This window comes from Rhinopithecus bieti, unplaced genomic scaffold, assembly GCF_001698545.2.
Source record: "Rhinopithecus bieti isolate Rb0 unplaced genomic scaffold, ASM169854v2 scaffold_15197, whole genome shotgun sequence".
Lineage (NCBI taxonomy): Eukaryota > Metazoa > Chordata > Mammalia > Primates > Cercopithecidae > Rhinopithecus > Rhinopithecus bieti.
The window spans coordinates 874640-893060 of NW_016808366.1; the positions used below are offsets into that span (position 1 = coordinate 874640).

The following is an 18421-nucleotide window of genomic DNA, read 5'->3' on the forward strand; positions in this document are numbered from 1 at the left end:
TATTTTTAGTAGAGACGGGGTTTCACCATGTTAGCCAGGATGGTCTCGATCTCCTGACCTCGTGATCCGCCCGTCTCGGCCTCCCAAAGTGCTGGGATTACAGGCTTGAGCCACCGCGCCCGGCCCAAAGGCAGGTTTTCTAAAGGTACTCACACACTTAAGAACATCCACTAAGAAGACAAAGCAGTGAAAAAATAAATGTAAGAACAGAAATGATCTACTTTAATTAAATATTGAGCCTTCAATTTCGAAGAAAGTCATGAAGCAACCACAGGACCTCTCCATACATTCAGATGCAGTACTACCAGGGTCTAAAATATATCTTCTGAGTTACAGTCTCACTTCGTATATAAGGTCAAAGGACCAGCCAGGTGAGGCGGCTCATGCCTGTAGCCCAGGATTTTGGAGGTTGAGGCGGGCGGGTCTCTACACTACAAGGTTCCTCTTATAATGTTCTAAAGGCATGTCTTTGACATTTCAAAATTAAATCCTATCCTATCTCCTAGATTTGGGTCAACGTAGAAGTTACAGGTAATTAAGGCATGAAGGCCCAATGCAGTGGCTCACATCTGTAATCCCAGCACTTTGGAAGGCCAAGGCAGGCAGATCACTTGAGGTAAGGCGTTCAAGACCAGCCTGGCCAACATGGTGAATCCCCATCTCTACTAAAAATATCCCTGCTACTCGGGAGGCTGAGGCACAAGAATTGCTTGAACCCAAGAGGCGGAGGTTGCAGTGAGCCGAGACTGCACCACTGCACTCCAGCCTGGGCAACAGAGCAAGTCAACTGTCATTAAAACAAAATAAAAAATAAATTTAAAAGGTGGGGAGGGGTGCATGGGGAATGAGTGTTTTATAAACTAAATCCCTTTTACACAATTGTAAAAATGTCAATTCACCCTTCTTTTCCTGTTGTCTCCAAAATCTCCATCTCCCAATTCATGATCTTAAATTTGTATGTACTATTAAGAAAAATAACTGTCTCTACACTCTACTACAATAGTTTTAAGTAAAGCTTTTTTAAATGCCTCTAGTATTTTCTGAATTCGAATATTACAACAAATACATTTTTCGATCAAACAATATAGACCTTGTAGTATTCAATAAAAGTGATATATTTTAAAATTTATCACTTAATTTAATTTAAAATATGTCAATTAATTTCAACTAAAAACTGGGGTGCAGGGTTTAAAATTGTCCTGACAGCTCATTTTGATGCATGGTTAATTCTAGCTTACATCTCCACTTCCTTAAATAGAAGACTAGAAACTAACAGGTTATAAGTACTTGATGAATTGAATTCTCAGTAAGTCCTTTTGAATGTAAAAATTTGGAAAATTTTCGAATTAGATGAAAAAAACAATGATTTAAAATTAGAAAAGATTCAATTCCTACCTGCCACAGCACCAAATGCCAAAGAGCCACTCATCTGTAGAGCTTGCTGTGCTGCTGGTGGAATCTGCAAACCTGTACCTGTAAAAGAATAGTCTTAAAGTTCTTACTATGTTGAGAGCAGAGAAACGAAGTTTCCTGGGTGGTTAATATCATGATCACTTCACTAAAACAAACTGCGAGGAGGGCCGAGTGTAGTGGTTTACGCCTGTTATCTTAGCTGGCACTCAGGGAGGTGGTTCACTTAAACAGAGATCGAGACCAACCTGGGCAACAATTGTGAAACTCCATCTCTCTCTCTATATATATATATATATTTTTTTTTGAGATGGACTATCACTCTTGTTGCACAGGCTGGAGTGCAATGGCGCAATCCCAGCTCACTGCAACCTCCCCCTCCCAGGTTCAAGTGATTCTCCTGCCTCAGCCTCCTGAGTAGCTGAAATTACAGGCATGCGCCACCATGCCCAGTTAATTTTGTATTTTTAGTAGAGACAGGGTTTCTCCACGTTGGTCAGGCTGGTCTCGAACTCCTGACTTCAGGTAATCCACCTGCCACGGCCTACCAAAGTGCTGGGATTACAGTTGTGACCCACTGCACCCGGCAGAAACCCCATCTCTTAAAAACAACCAACCAACAACAAACAAACAAACAAACAAACAAAAAAAACAGAAATTAGCCAGGCATGGTGGTGGTGGTTTACTACTATTAGTCCCAGCTATTTAGAGGTTAGGGTGGAAGGATGGCTTCAGCCAAAGAGGCAGAGGTTGCAGTGAGCCAGAATCGCACAACTGCACTCCAGATTGGGCAACAGAGCCAGACCCTGCATCAAAAAATAAGAAATTACAAAAAGAAAAACTTGTAATTTCCTAAGTATGACATATAAACACTACATAAAGGAAATCTTGCAAATTATGCTGTGGCGTTCAAAACACATAATATAGATTTCCACACATTAATACAAGGCACATCATCTATAAAATAACATGCAGTGTGCCTAAGGATAACACCAACTACAAAACAAGATAAATCTTTTTCCATTTCTTAGTTTGCATGGCTACCTTTCTTTTCCATTACAATACCTACAGTAAATCATTCGTAGTAGCAAGGAACTTACCCTCTGCAAGTCTTGCCATTAACTGAAGACGACCAGTTGTTCCCAAATCAATTCCAGTCCTTTCCAGTTCATCACTGTCCAAAAATGAACTAGCACTCGAAGCATCAGTACGTTCAGTAACATGACCAACTTTCATTGGCCTTCCTGCTAGTTCAAATCCATTAAGTTGTTCCAAAGCCTTTTTGGCACATTCTGAATCAGAAAACTATATGATGGGGGAGGCGGGGACAAGAGACAGTGTTTTAGTTTTTAAAATATAAACTATACTTTAAAATATAAATATATTTTTAGTATATTCAATAATTACTCCTGAATACTAAGGTAGAATTTTCAAGTGGTAAGTAGCAAACATAACACACATGAAGATGACATAAGCAAATTAAATTAGGCTTGTTGATGCGGTAGTTTACATAAAAGATATTACCAGTAATGACAGCTTTATATTTGAGAACATGGGATCGTGGTTAGAAAATGTGAAAACTGGCTGGGTGCAGTGGCTCCCACCTGTAATCTCAGCAGTTTGGGAGGCCGAGGCAGGCAGAACACCTGAGGTAGAATTTAGTACTTTTCTAATAAAAATGTGCCCACTGACGAAAGTCAATATAATCCTCACATATATAACAATACTTTTATATAAGCAATTAAATACATAAATTGATATAAATTACATATATATAAAATTCTGATTTACACATATACCCACAATGGCTTACTTGGAGGAAAAAAGGTGGAAAATATCCACACTAAAGTTACTAGAATAAAAAAATAAAATTGGTGAGCTATGTTTCATAATTTTCTCCTTTCACCAGTTCACTGAGGTAGGTAACAGCCCCACGACAAGTTAAACAGATTCACTATCAACACGGCAACAGGCTTACATTTTATTGAAATGTAGATATAAGTCAACAATTTTAATTTCCCGATAAGAGATACATAACGTACTTTCAAAAATACTGTTTCCAGGCCGGACGCGGTGGCTCACACCTGTAATACCAGCACTTCGGGAGGCAAAGGAGGGCGGATCACAAGGTCAGGAGATCGAGACCATCCTGGCTAACACAGTGAAACCCCGTCTCTACTAAAAATGCAAAAAATTAGCCAGGCAAGGCGGCGGGCACCTGTAGTCCCAGCTCCTTGGGAGGCTGAGGCAGGAGAATGGCCTGAACCCGGGAGGCGGAGCTTGCAGTGAGCCGAGATCACACCACTGCACTCCAGCCTGGGCGACTGAGCGAGACTCCGTCTCAAAAAAAAAAAAAAAAAAAAAAAGTTTCCAGGACCTTAAAAGATTACAGAGCTCACACATCTGAAAAAGTACCATCATGTATAAGTTTCATAATGACATGTTAATACATAAAAACACTTCGCTTTTAAAAGTAAAAGGCATTATCTTCTTAAATCTTCTTACAATTACTTCAACTGTCACCTCATAACCCTACTAAGACAGGGCAGCCATGGCTAGCCAAAAACACTTTTTTAAAAAAAAATTTTTGAGACAAGATTCTTGCTCTGTCACCCAGGCTGGAGGGCAGTGGTGCCAACTCAGTGCACTGCAACCTCTGAGTCCCGGGTTTAGGCAATTCTTCCTCATCCTCCCTAGTTGCTAGGATTACAGGCACCCGCCACCACGCCCAGCTAATTTTTTGTATTTTTAGTACAGACGGGGTTGCACCATGTTGGCCAGGATGGTCTCAATCTCCTGACCTCAGGTGATCCACCCCTCTCAGCTTCCCAAACTGCTGGGATTACAGGCATGAGCCACCACACACAGCCCAAAATCATTTTTGATAAAACAATTCTAGTCTTGGTCGTGAGGTATGTACATTAAAAAAAAGGATCTTAAGTAAAAAAGGATTGTTAGCAGACCTTCATTTATTTGTTAACAATGTGTCAAAAGGTTATTAGAGATAGAAGTATAAAACATTCGGCCGGGCGCGGTGGCTCAAGCCTGTAATCCCAGCACTTTGGGAGGCCGAGACAGGCGGATCACGAGGTCAGGAGATCGAGACCATCCTGGCTAACACGGTGAAACCCCGTCTCTACGAAAATACAAAAAACTAGCCGGGCGAGGTGGCAGGCGCCTGTAGTCCCAGCTACTCGGGAGGCTGAGGCAGGAGAACGGCGTAAACCCGGGAGGCGGAGCTTGCAGTGAGCTGAGATCCGGCCACTGCACTCCAGCCTGGGCGACAGAGCGAGACTCCGTCTCAACAAAAAAAAAAAAGAAGTATAAAACATTCAACTATATGACTATCTGGCTGACCATCTATATACATCCTATATATATGTATATATAGAATATATTAAAGGATAATAGGAACACAGTAATATAGTTTGGATCCTTGTCCCCTCTAAACCTCATGTTGAAATGGGATCCCCACTGTGGAAGGTGTGACTTGACAAAAAGTATGAAAAGGCAGATCCCTCATGAATGGCTTGGTGCACTCCCCCTACTAATGGGCAAGGGTTCTTGCTCTGTTACTTCACAGGACGTCTTCCTCTCTCCTCCTCCCTTTCTCCAAGTGACACACCTGCTCCTCCAAGAAATAACCACAAGGCTTTGTGAAGCACGATTAACAGTTTCCTGAGGCCACCACAGAATCTGAGCAGCTCTTAGTGTCATGTTTATATGGCCTGCAGAACGTAATAAACCTATTTTCTTATATTATTTTATATTTATTTATTTTTAGTTTTATTTTTTTTCGAGGCATAGTCTTACTCTGTTGCCCAGGCTGGAGCGCTGGAGCACAATAGCACAATCTTGGCTCACTGCAATCTCCACATCCTGAGTTTAAGGAATTCTCCTGCCTCGCCTCACAAGTAGCTGGGATTACAGTCAAGCACCACCATGCCCAGCTAATTTTGTATTTTTAGTAGAGATGGGGTTTCGCCATGTTGGCCAGGCTGGTCTCAACTGCACTACAGCCTAGGCAACAGAGCGAGACTCTAGCTCATGAAAAAACAAGTTAATTAATTAAAAATTAAAGCCAGAAGCAGAGCTTCATGCATATAATCCCAGCACTTTGAGAGGCTGAAGCGGGAGATCACTTGAGCTCAGGAGTTTGACACCAACCTAACCAACATAGTGAGACCTGTCTTTATAATTTTTCTTTATAAATTATCCAGTCTTGAGTATTACTTTATAGGAACACACAATGGACTAACACATCGTTTAAAAAACTTTCATTATACAATAAATGGTAACCGCTGCTTACTAAAAAGTAGCAACTGTGCGAAAATTTCTTTTTTGAGACGGAGTCTCGCTCTTGTCCCCCAGGCTGGAGTGCAGTGGTGCGATCTTGGCTCACTGCAACCTCCGCCTCCCAGATTCAAGTGACTCTCCTGCCTCAGCCTCCTAAGCAGCTGGGATTACAGGCACCCATCACCATGTCTGGCTACTTTTTGTACTTTTAGTAGAGATAGGGTTCTACCATGCTGGCCATGCTGGTCTCAAACTTCTAACCTCAGGTGATCCACCCGCCTTGGCCTCCCAAAGTGCTGGGATTACAGGCGTGAACCACCGCGCCCAGCCACAAAAACTAAATTTAAATCACTTGAAAATATTAAACATGCTGCCTTCCCCATCATTATTAACTATTATTGTACTTTTCCTATGCAACTTAGATCAAAAAATTTTAGGAGTTCCTAAGTGTGATGATTTGGTTTTCACATTCATGTGTGAGCTGTGCCTGCCTTTTGTTACAAGGGCATATTAAAATTTGCTGTGAAAAAAACTTTTTTTGATCAGACACAGAGGCTCAGTCCTGTAAATCCCAGCAACTTGGAAGGCTAAGGTAGGACGTCACTTAAGGCCAGGAACTAGAGACTGATCTGATTTGCAACACAGCAAATACAGTTAAAAGAAGAAGAAAAAAAACCTAAGTAATGTAATTATGGTAATTACTTACTGTAATAAATCCATATCCCTTGGATCGACCAGTTTCACTGTCCATCATCAGCTGGATACTTTCAATCTATAATTGAAGAGCATAATTACTATTTAACTCAAAAGCAGAGTACAAAACTACTTTATTCCCTGAGACATGGTTTTAAAAATCTACTAGTCTCCTCATCCTCCAAAACAGAAGACTTATCACAAAACCTCGTCACCAAGAAGTCTTTTTGAAGTCTATAAACTATAATTTTATATTTAAAATGAAAAAAATTAGGCTGGGTGTGGTGGCTGGCACCTGTAATCCCAGCATTTTGGGAGGCTGAAGGAGGCGAATCACCTGAGGTCAGGAGTTTGGGACCAGGTGAAACAGGTATCCACCAACATGGAGAAATCAGGTCTCCACCAAAAATACAAAAATTGTCTGGGCTTAGCGGCGCATGCCTGTACGCCCAGCTACTCAGAATGCTGAAGCAGGAGAATCGCTTGAACCCGGGAGGCAGAGGCTGGAACAAGCCCAGACCATGCCACTGTACTCCAGATTGGGCAACAGAGTGAGACTTGGTCTCAAACAAAAACAGACTCTAGAAACTTCCCAGGCAAGAAATTATGCATTGGGGAGCAGAGATGGGAGAAAAAAAAAACATGATTTTAAACTAAGATTATCTTTTACATCAATACTAAACCACTGAAAACCAGAAATCCATCGTAAATTACCATTAGAAGGTAGAAACAAAATCAATGTTTCCTTCCCACTATGCTAATAACACCAAGCAGTAATTTCCAATTATACCAGGCAGAATTGTAAAAATGGAGTAACTAAAAGTTATTCCAATGAATTTGGTGTTAACTGCACCATTCTGTGAATGGTACTAACTAAAAACCATTAAGTTTACTTTCAATCAGTGAATTGTAACACAATTTCCCAATTAAGCTGTCCATAAAAAAAAAAGGAGTGAAAAACTAAAACAGAGCATCCAGCCAGGTGGGTTGGCTTAGGTCTATAATCCCAGCACTTTGGGAGACATGAGGATCGCATGTTAAGGAGGTGGACAGTGAGCTTGCATCATGCTGTTGCACTCCAGTCAGAGTCACAGACGGAGACTCTATCTCAAATAAGGAAGGAACTTTTAATGTTAAGTATATTTTACCAAAATTTAAAAAAAAAGAAGCAAAGTTTATTTGCTAGTATTTGCTAAGCCACAAAATGTCTATGGAAGGATGTTTAAAAAAAAAAAAAAAAAACAGATAAAGGGCTGCCTCTAGAAAAGGGGTAGTCGTGTATGAAGTAGGGCTATATATGATATGAATAAAATATTCTAGGAGCATTAGTCAGCAAAAAATAAACAAAATAAAACATTTAGACTGGGCTTGGTGGCTCACACCTGTAATCCCAGCATTTTGGGAGGCTGATGTAGGCAGACTGCCTGAGCTCAGGAGTTCGAGACCAGCCTGGGCACCATGGTGAAACCCCGTCTCCACTAAAACAAAAAAAATAAGGTCGGGCTCAGTGGCTAACGCCTGTAATCCCACCATTTCGGGAGGCTGAGGAGGGCGAATCACCAGAGGCCGGGAGTTCGAGACCAGTCTTACCAACATGGAGAAACCCTGTCTCTATTAAAAATACAAAATGAGTAGGGCGTGGAGGTGAATGCCTGTAATCCCAGCTACTTGGGAGGCTGAGGCAGGAGAATCGCTTGAACCCAGGAGACGGGAGTTGTGGTGAGCTGAGGTCATGCCACTGCACTCCAGCCTGGGCAACAAAAGTGATACTCCGTCTCAAAAAAAAAAGCCAGGTGTGGCGGCATGCACCTATAATCCCAGCTGCTAGGGAAGCTGTATAAGAATCATTAGAACCTGGGAGGCAGAGGTTGCAGTGAAGCAAGATTGTGCTACTGCACTCCAACCTGGGCAACAGTGCAAGACTCAGACTCCAAAAAATTAAACCTTTAAAAAGGGCTTCGGCCAGGCGCGGTGGCTCAAGCCTGTAATCCCAGCACTTTGAGAGGCCGAGACGGGCGGATCACGAGGTCAGGAGATCGAGACCATCCTGGCTAACACGGTGAAACCCCGTCTCTACTAAAAAATACAAAAATCTAGCCGGGCGAGGTGGCGGGCACCTGTAGTCCCAGCTAGTCGGGAGGCTGAGGCAGGAGAATGGTGGGAACCTGGGAAGCGGAGCTTGCAGTGAGCTGAGATCTGGCCGCTGCACTCCAGCCTGGGCGACAGAGCAAGACTCTGTCTCAAAAAAAAAATAAATAAATAAAATAAAATAAATAAAAGGGCTTCTTATTAAAGCTGCTACATAATGTTTAATGTTTAATGGAGTTGGGCACTTAATACAGACTAATTGTTCTAAGGCAAAGGTAAGCAAACTACATATACCCTATGGACCAACTCCAGCTTGACTTGTTTTATAAATGTTTCTCCTGCCTGAGCCTCCAGAGTAGTAAGCTGGAACTACAGGCATATGCCACCAAGCCCAGCTAATTTTTGCATTTTCAGCAGAGACGAGGTTTCACCATGTTGGCCAGGCTGGTCTCGAATTCCTGACCTCAAGTGATCCACCCAACTCAGCCCCCCAAAGTGCTGGGATCACAAAGTGCTGAGGTCAGGAGTTTGGGACCAGGTGAAACAGGTATCCAACAACATGGCGAAATCAGGTCTCCACCAAAAATACAAAAATTGGGCTTAGTGGCGCATGCCTGTACGCCCAGCTACTCAGAATGCTGAAGCAGGAGAATCGCTTGAACCGGGAGGCAGAGGTTGAGTCACTGTGCCCTGCCCATACTCATTTTCTTAACAGCTTACAGCGTTTGGAGGAGAGGTGAGCACTTGCAACAAGTCCATATGGCACTGACAACCTAAAATGGGTCTGGGCACAGTGGCTCATGCTTGTAATCACAACACTTCAGGAGACCGAGGCGGGTAGATCACCTGAGGTCCGGAGTTCGAGACCAACCTGATCAACATGGAGAAACCCAGTCTCTACCAAAAATACAAAAAATTAGGTGGGTGTGGTGGTCGGAGTCTGTAATCCCAGCTATTCAGGAGGCTGAGGCAGGAGAATCAATTGAACCCGGGAGGCAGAGGATGCAGTGAACCGAGATTGCGCCACTGCACTCCAGCCTAGGGGAAAAGAGTGAAACTCCCATCTCAAAATTTAAGCAACAGTTTGACAAACCATACTCTAAAGTAACTAATTTAAATATCAACTGTTCTCTGATTTTTTTTTTTTTTTTTTTGATGGAGTCTCGCTCTGTCGCCCAGGCTGGATGGAGTGCAGTGGCACGATCTCGGCTCACTGCAACCTCTGCCTCCCAGGCTCACGCCATTCTCCTGCCTCAGCCTCCCGAGCAGCTATACTACAAGTGCCCACCACCACGCCCGGCTAATTTTTTCGTATTTTTTTTAGTAGAGATGGGGTTTTACCGTGTTCGCCAGGATGGTCTCGATCTCCTGACCTCTTGATCCACCCGCCTCGGCCTCCCAAAGTGCTGGGATTACAGACATGAGCCACCACGCCAGGCCCTGATGTTCATTTTTATATGGTACGTAGATTTCTCAAATATCTATGATTATTCTTTTCTTTTCTTTCTTTTGTATTTTTAGTACAGACAAGGTTTCACCACACTGGCCAAGCTGGTCTCAAACTCCTGACCTCAAGCAATCCACCTGCCTCGGCCTCCCAAATAGATGGGATTACAGGTGTAAGCCACTGCACCCAGCCGGTGAATCCATTTTTAAAAGTTAAATTTTATTTGTTCTATCTAGCTCCTTTTAAATTTACGCCTTTTGCTAAAATTACTGAGTGGAAAAGGTTCATTGCTCACAGTGACAGAACAGTCTTGGAAACTGTATCTCCTTAACACAAAACTAGTTAGACACCCTTGGTTTAGGTATATAGCACAGAGAAGTCCTCCAGAACAAAATCCAAGCTGTTCTGAACTGAGCTCAAGACCACAATGCCAGACACAAGGAAGACATACAGAAATTATGTAGTTATACTCAGATCAACAACCTACTGAAGATTCACTGAAGACTGTGGACTTACCCTTCCAAAAGGCTCAAAGATCCCACGAAGCATATCTTCAGTTATGTTGAAGTGTAATGAGCCCACATAAAGCCTCATAGGTCCAGCACTTCCCTTTTGTAAATTGTTTGCCATTGCTGCAGCTCTGTTTTTCTCTGCCTAGAAGACAAAATGCATGTCACAGAGTTAATACACAGCAGTTTAAAGACACACGCCTTCCATTTGCATAACTAATGTCAAAGTTTAGAGTGATAAAAATACTACCCTACATAAGGATCAACTTAATAGGAGGCATCTAGGATACGCAAAATTCATAGAGAGGAAGTAGATTACATTTTACCAAGGGCCTGCAGGAAATTAGGGGGTTACACCTTCAAGAGTACAGTTTCTGGCTGGGCGCAGAGGCTCATGTCTGTAATCCCAGCACTTTGGGAGGCCGAGGCAGGCAGATCACAAAGCCAGGAGATTGAGACCATCCTGGCTGACATAGTGAAACCCCACCTCTACTAAACATACAAAAAATGAGCCAGGCACGGTAGCGGGCCCCTATAGTCCCAGCCACTTGGAAGGCTGAGGCAGGAGAATGGCATGAACCCAGGAGGCAGAGCTTGCAGTTAGCCGAGACTGCACCACTGCACTCCAGCCTGGGCAACAGAGCGAGAGTCCATCTCAGAGTACAGTTTCTATATGAGACAATGAATACTTCTTGAAATGATTAGTGGGGATGATTATTCCATCATTATAAATGTAATTAATAGCACTGAACTGTACACTTTAAAAATGGTTAAAAAAAAATGGTTGAAACGCCCAATGTGTGTGTATAAAACCACAATGAAAATAATTTTATTTAGAGTTTTTTTTTTTTGAGACAGAGTCTCACACTATGTTTCCAGGCTGGTCTTGAACTCCTAAACTTAAGTGATCATCCTTCCTTCTCAGCCACTAGAGACTGCCAAGGACTACAGCACACCCCATCACACCCTGCTTATTTTAGAATGTTTTCAGAGCATATGCCAGCCACATATAAAGCAGGCTACATTTAACACCTAAAATGAATCATGAACCTACATTCTGACAACAATCTTAAGATGCATTCTGATATCACATATACTAAATACAGAGAAGAATGCTTCCTGGAATTGTTAGACACAACCAATATTCGTTAAAATACTCCTGAGATTGGTATAACCAAGCACGCAGTTGTTTGTGATAAAATAAGGGGCATATGCCATAACATAAACTGTATCACCAAGCCAACATTTTTTTTTTTTTTTTTTTTGAGACGGAGTCTTGCTCTGCCTCCCAGGCTGGAGTGCAGTGGCCGGCTCTCAGCTCACTGCAAGCCCCGCCTCCCGGGTTCCCGCCATTCTCCTGTCTCAGCCTCCCAAGTAGCTGGGACTAAAGGCGCCCGCCTCGTCGGCCCTCGGTTCGGCCCGGCTAGTTTTTTTGTATTTTTTAGTAGAGGACGGCGGTTTCACCGTATTAGCCAGGATGGTCTGATCTCCTGACTCGTGATCCGCACGTCTCGGGCCTCCCAAAGCTGCTGGGATGCTTGAGCCACCGCGCCCGGCCAACCAAGCCAACATTTTGAGCCAGCTGTCATCCCTCCATAACCAAGATCTCCTCAAAAAAAAAAAAAAAAAAAAAATTGTCCATTTGCATTCTAACACAGGCTTCTCTTGTAACAAACTAGAGTACACTGGGTAGTACTGCTCTACAACAGTTAACAACCTGTTATACAGCATATTAAAAACTTCATTTAATATGCTACTTCTCAGCCCTGGGTCCGGCCAATCCATACCCAGCTACTAAGTTTGTCTTCCAACATAGGAAATAATTTGAGTAATTTTTTTTTTCTTTTTTCTTTTTCTTTTTTTTTTTTTGAGACAGAGTCTTGTTCTTGTCGCCCAGGCTGCAGTGCAACAGCGTGATCTCGGCTCGCTGACCTCTGCCTCCTAGGTTCAAGCAATTCTCCTGCCTCAGCCTTCCAGGTAGCTGGGATTACAGGTGCCTGCCACCATGACCAGCTAATTTTTTTATTTTAGTAGAGACAAGGTTTCACCATGTTGGCCAGGCTGGTCTCGAACTCCTGACCTCAGGAGATCCGCTGACCTCAACCTCCCAAAGTGCTGGGATTATAGGCGTGAGCCATCGTGCCCGGACAAAAAACTAAAATATGAAATGCTGTCAAAGTGCAGTGTGGTTCAAGTGATCCAAACACTTCAGGAGGCCCAGGCCAGAGAATCACTTGAGCCCACAAGTTTGAAACCAGCCTGAACAACATGGCAAGACCCTGTTTCTTCAAAAAATTTAAAAATTAGCTGGGAGTGATGGCACGTACCTGTAGTCTTAGCTACTCAGGAAACTGGGGAGAAAGGACAGCTTGAGTACAGCAGGTCAAAGCTATAGTGAGCTGTGATTATCTCACTGCACTCCAGCCCTGGCAACAGAGTGAGACCTTATCTCAAAAACAAGGCCGGGTGTGGTGGCTCACGACTGTAATCTTAGCACTTTGGAAGGCTGAGGTAGGAGGATCACCTGAGGTCAGGAGTTCAAGATTAGCCTGGCCAACATGATGAAACCCCATCTCTACCAAAAACACAAAAAGTAGCCGAGTATGGTGGCAGGCTCCTGTAATCCCAGCTACTCAGGAGGCTGAGGCAGGAGAATCACTTGAACCCGGGACATGGAGCTTGCAGTGAGCCGAGATCATGCCATTGCACTCCAGCCTGGTGACAGAGATTCCATCTCAAAAACAAAACAAAACAAAAGGCAAAATCATTACATTTCAAACACAAGGAGAAAAGATAGGATGACAGTCTTGAGAAAACTATCAATGTTAATGAAGGCAAAGTTAAAAAAAAGGTCCTGAGAACATCCGACTCAACGTAATGAGTAGCAGTCACAGAACACAACAGCAGTATGCCATGCAACAAGAGGCTTTAAACACCATCAATAATCAAACTCTTAACCAGGAAAAAAATTACCTGTGATGCCTGTACTATGATTGGCACTCCTAAAACTCGTTGGCCAGTTAATCCTATTGCTAGAGGCACTGAGCTAACATCAACGAACTCCACATAAGCAATTCCTTTGGAACGTCTTGAATTTCTGTCAGAAATCATTCTCACATCTCGAACCTACGAAGAAAACACAGTTCTGTTTGTGCAACCATCCACTGTAAGCCATGCAGATATATTTCAAGGAGACATTAATGTTGATGGATGAAGGCATTTTAAAATTTAATTGAAAAGTAAATCTGTGGGACAATTCCTATATCCTATCTATATCTTTGAACCAATTGGTAGTAACATTTATCAACTCCAATACTATAAGATGCAAAATTTGTTTGTGGAAACATTACACAAACAAATACTGGTACTAAAGCATATGAAATATTTGATGTTTAGATGTTTTCTCTTGCAATTTCTACCTACTTGACCTCCCTAAACAGGTTAAGATTACCTTTCCTACTGTAGAGAAAAACTCTTCCAAATCCCTTGGTCGAATTCTCGCCGCCAGCTGCATACAGAAGACTGTCCTTGCATCTCTTTCCTCAGGAGTTAAATTATCAATAGGTTCCCTAATATAAGTAAAAAATATAAAATTAACTTCATAATAGATTTTAAAATAATTTTTATCTATTTCTTCATATAGTTCAACAGTTTTTCAGGTGGCTTTTGGTTACATAGATGCGTTCTTTAGTGGTAAATTCTGAGTGTACCTGTCACCTGAGCAGTATACACTGTACCCTCACACTCCTTTCCCAACTCCACACCAATATTTTCATCTTTAGAAATCAGGTCTTGCTGGGCGGATCACGAGGTCAGGAGATCAAGACCATCCTGGCTAACACGGTGAAACCCCGCCTCTACTAAAAATACAAAAACCTAGCCAGGCGAGGTGGCGGGCGCCTGTAGTCCCAGCTACTCTGGAGGCTAAGGCAGGAGAATGGCGTAAACCCGAGAGGAGGAGCTTGCAGTGAGCTGAGATCCGGCCACTGCACTCCAGCCTGGGTGACAGAGCCAGACTCCGTCTCAAAAAAAAAAAAAAAAAAAAGAAATCAGGTCTTGCTATGTTGCACAGGTTGGTCTTGAACTATTGAGCTCAAGCAATCCTTTTGTCCTAAACACCTCCATAGAGACGGGGTTTCACCACGTTAGCTAGGCTGGTCTCGAACTCCTGACCTCAGATTATCCACCTGCCTCGGCCTCCCAAAGTGGTGGGATAACAGGTGTGAGCCACCACACCTGGCCTAAAATAATTCTCAAACATGTTCAGCAAACAGAATAAGCTGGCCAGGCGCTGTGGCTCAAGCCTGTAATCCCAGCACTTTGGGAGGCCGAGACGGGCAGATCATGAGGTCAGGAGATCGAGACCATCCTGGCTAACACGGTGAAACCCCGTCTCTACTAAAAAAAATACAAAAAACTAGCCGGGCGAGGTGGCGGGCGCCTGTAGTCCCAGCTACTTGGGAGGCTGAGGCAGGAGAATGGCGCAAACCCGGGAGGCGGAGCTTGCAGTGAGCTGAGATCCAACCACTGCACCCCAGCCTCGGTGACAGAGCGAGACTCCGTCTCAAAAAACAAACAAACAAACAAACAAAAACCAGAATAAGCTATGAAACTAGTTTGTCATATACCCAAGAACATTTTCCTTTTTCTTTTCTTTTTTCCAGATGAAGACACCATGTTGGCCAGGCTGGTTTCAAACCTCTGACCTCAGGTGATCTGCCCGCCTCAGCCTCTCAAAGTACTGGGATTACAGGCGTGAGGCACCACACCCAGTCAGCCCAAGCCCATTTGCAGTAAGATCTATTGACCAAAAATGTCCATAAAGCTACTCAATGTAACTCAAATCCTTCTAAAGAATAAGGTTTACTGTTTCTTATAATGACATCTTACATGGAATGGAATTAGTACAGAAGTCTACTGGCCTCACAATCTCACAAAGGGTAAAATTTTTCTTTTCCTTTTTTTTTCTTTTTGAAATGGAGTCTCACTGTCGCCCAGGCTGGAGTGCAGTGGCGCAATCTCGGCTAACTGCAACCTCCACCTCCAGGGTTCGAGCAATTCTCCTGCCTCAGACTCCCGAGTAGCTGGCACTACAGGCATGTGCCACCAAGCCTGGCTAATCTTCTGTATTTTTAGTAGAGATGGGATTTCAATGTGTTAGCTAGGATGGTCTCGATCTCCTGACCTTGATGATCGGCCTGCCTCAGCCTCCCAAAGTACTGGGATTGCAGGCTTCAGCCACCACGCCTGCCCCAAAAAGGGTAATTTTTCTAAAGCAAGGGTCAACCAGGGGCTGACAGTTTAACCACAGTCATAAAACATATCACCAGACCAATCACAAATGCCAGACCGATCCAAAATCAGTGTAATGGATGATTATTTACAACAAAACCATGTAATTGTAAAGTGAAATTTAGTTTGACAATCACAAATGGCAAACTTGAAGTGAAACCCTGAATGATTCTAAGAATTCTACTTTACAAATTCAGATAGTGTCTATTAACATCATCTCTGTTGCAAAATATCAATTAATATTTTAAGTCAATCCTTTAAGATGTAAGCCTAAACATGCTCTTTTCCATTTTTTGGACACTCTCAGGATGTATGGAGGATGAGGGGTGGTCACTTCACCTGTAAGATTTGTCACAAAAGCTTTTTGAGATGCAGTCTCGCTCTGTCACCCAGGCTGGAGTGCAGTGGTGTGTTCTTGGCTCATAGCAACCTCCACCTCCTGGATTCAAGCAATTCTCCTGCCTCTCCTCCCAAGTAACTGGGATTACAGGCATGCACCACCACATCTGGCTAATTTTTGTACTTTTAGTAGAGATGGGGTTTCACCATGTTGGTCAGGCTGGTCTCGATATCCTGACCTTCTTGCTACAGGTGTGAGCCACCACGCCAGGCACCAAGCTTTTAAGGCCGGGAGTAGTGTGCAGATTGCTTGGCCCTGGATTTCAGACCAAACTGAGCAACATGGCAAAACCTTGTCTCTTCAAAAAAAAAAAGAAAGAAAGAAAAATTAGCAGGGCATGGTGGCTGCACCTGTATAGTCCCAGCTACTCGGGAGGCTAAGTTGGGTGGGATAGCTTATGACCGGCCGTTAGAAACTGCAGTGAGCCATGATTTCGTCACTGCACTCTAGCCTGGGTGAGAGTAAAACCCCGCCTCAAAAAAATAAAAAAAAAAAAAGCAAAAGCTTTTTGGACGGGCGTCTCAAAAAAGAACAACCAACCACAATGCTACCACCTGATAAAATATTCCTTTAACCAAAATGGTAGACTGAACAAATACAAGTCTCACTCTGTCACCAGGCTGGAGTGCAGTGGCATGATCTCAGCTCACTGCACCCTCGCCTCCCAGGTTCAAGTGATTCTCTCACTTCAGCATCCCAAGTAGCTGGGACTACAGGTGTGCACCACCATGCCTAGCGAAATTTTGTATTTTTAGTAGAGACAGGATTTCACCATGTTGGCCAGATTGGTCTCGATCTCCTGACACCGTGTGATCCACCCACCTCAGCCTCCCAAAGGGCTGGGATTACAGGCGTGAGCCACCATGCTCAGCCTACAATTCTTATTTTTAAAGAGTAAAATAGCCGGGCGCGGTGGCTCAAGCCTGTAATCCCAGCACTTTTGGGATGCGAGATGGGCGGATCACAAGTCAGAGAGATCGAGACTCATCCTGGGCTAACACGGCTGGAAACCCCGTCTGCTACTAAGAAAATAGGCAAAAAAAAACCTAGCTCGGCGGAGGCGTGCGGGCCGGCGTGGTAGTCCCAGCCTATACTCGGGAGAGCTGAGCAGTCTCGAGAATGGCGCCTAAAGCCAGGAGGCGGAGCTGTGCAGTGAACTGAGATCTGCCCACTGCACTCCAGCCTGGGCCGAGGAAGACTCCGTCTCAAAAAAAAAAAAAAAGTAAAATAGTCCATGTAAACATTCAAGAACCTAGGAGTAACAATTCAAATCACTAAGACTTTTGAGATGAAACAGTTTTCCTCAGGACAGCCAAACAGTAAAACTTACTGTTACAACTACTTCTCCACATGAGGTATTTCAAATAACTCATTATTTATTAATTCCAAAGATAAATAAGTGTAAAGTTTTCTATAATTGCTACGTTGCCAACACAATGTCTGACACGAATATGCTAATTACCCAGATTTGATCATTACACTGCACACATGTATCAAAACATAACTGTATCCCATAAATATACACAATCATATATCCATTAAAAATAAGAAATGCAAAAAAAGCTTATTTTAATTAAAATAGGAAAATAAGATCATATTAAAATAAGTTTAGGTTGGACGTGGTGGCTCCTGCCTGTAATCCCAGCACTTTGGGAGGCTGAGGCTGGCAGATCATGAGGTCAGGCGTTCGACACCAACCTGACCAACATGGTGAAACCCTGTCTCTACTAAAAAGACAAAAATTTGCCGGGCATGGTGGCGCATGCCTGTAATCCCAGGTACTTGGTAGGCTGAGGCAGGAGTATCACTTGAACCCAGGAGGCGGAGGTTGCAGTAAGCCAAGATTGCACTACTGCGCTCCAGTCTGGGTGACTGAGTGAGACTCTGTCTCAAAATAAATAAATACATAAATAAATGAATAAATAAATAACTTTTCCTTCTTTTTAATTATATGAAATTAAAGTGAAAACTACTGAAAACTCAGTATAAATTCACTTGACTTTAAAGTACTAGAACTGTAAAAGGAAACAAAAGCAAGATTTAATATGGTCCAAATTACTAAATATCATCAAAGTTAACAGTACCATAAGCTGCAAAAGCTTTTTAAGAGCTAAAGGCTTTAAAGAAGAAAACTACCTCACAGGGCTCTTGTCTTTTCTGAATGGACTTTTGCTTCGGGAACGTCGTCTGCTGCAAAGTTAAAAAGTTTCAGAAGTTATCCAAACAAGTACAGCATGTTAGTTCCTTAAAAAACAATTTAAACAATTCAGAAGTATGTTTAAAAAC

General features: G+C 43.0%; 1 protein-coding gene across 7 annotated transcripts in view; it reads right to left on the minus strand.

The window, feature by feature from the left end:
- Positions 1 to 18421, minus strand: part of RBM39 (RNA binding motif protein 39) — a 40503-nt gene that overhangs the window by 8102 nt on the left and 13980 nt on the right. For all 7 annotated transcript variants that reach the window (XM_017886607.1, XM_017886613.1, XM_017886614.1 and 4 more), the window contains 7 exons: positions 18272 to 18325; positions 13895 to 14012; positions 13417 to 13569; positions 10451 to 10588; positions 6413 to 6478; positions 2511 to 2715; positions 1396 to 1473 (listed from right to left, as the gene is read on the minus strand). In XM_017886607.1, coding sequence (XP_017742096.1) covers positions 1396 to 1473; positions 2511 to 2715; positions 6413 to 6478; positions 10451 to 10588; positions 13417 to 13569; positions 13895 to 14012; positions 18272 to 18325 — 812 coding nt within the window. The remainder of the gene's footprint in view (positions 1 to 1395; positions 1474 to 2510; positions 2716 to 6412; positions 6479 to 10450; positions 10589 to 13416; positions 13570 to 13894; positions 14013 to 18271; positions 18326 to 18421) is intronic.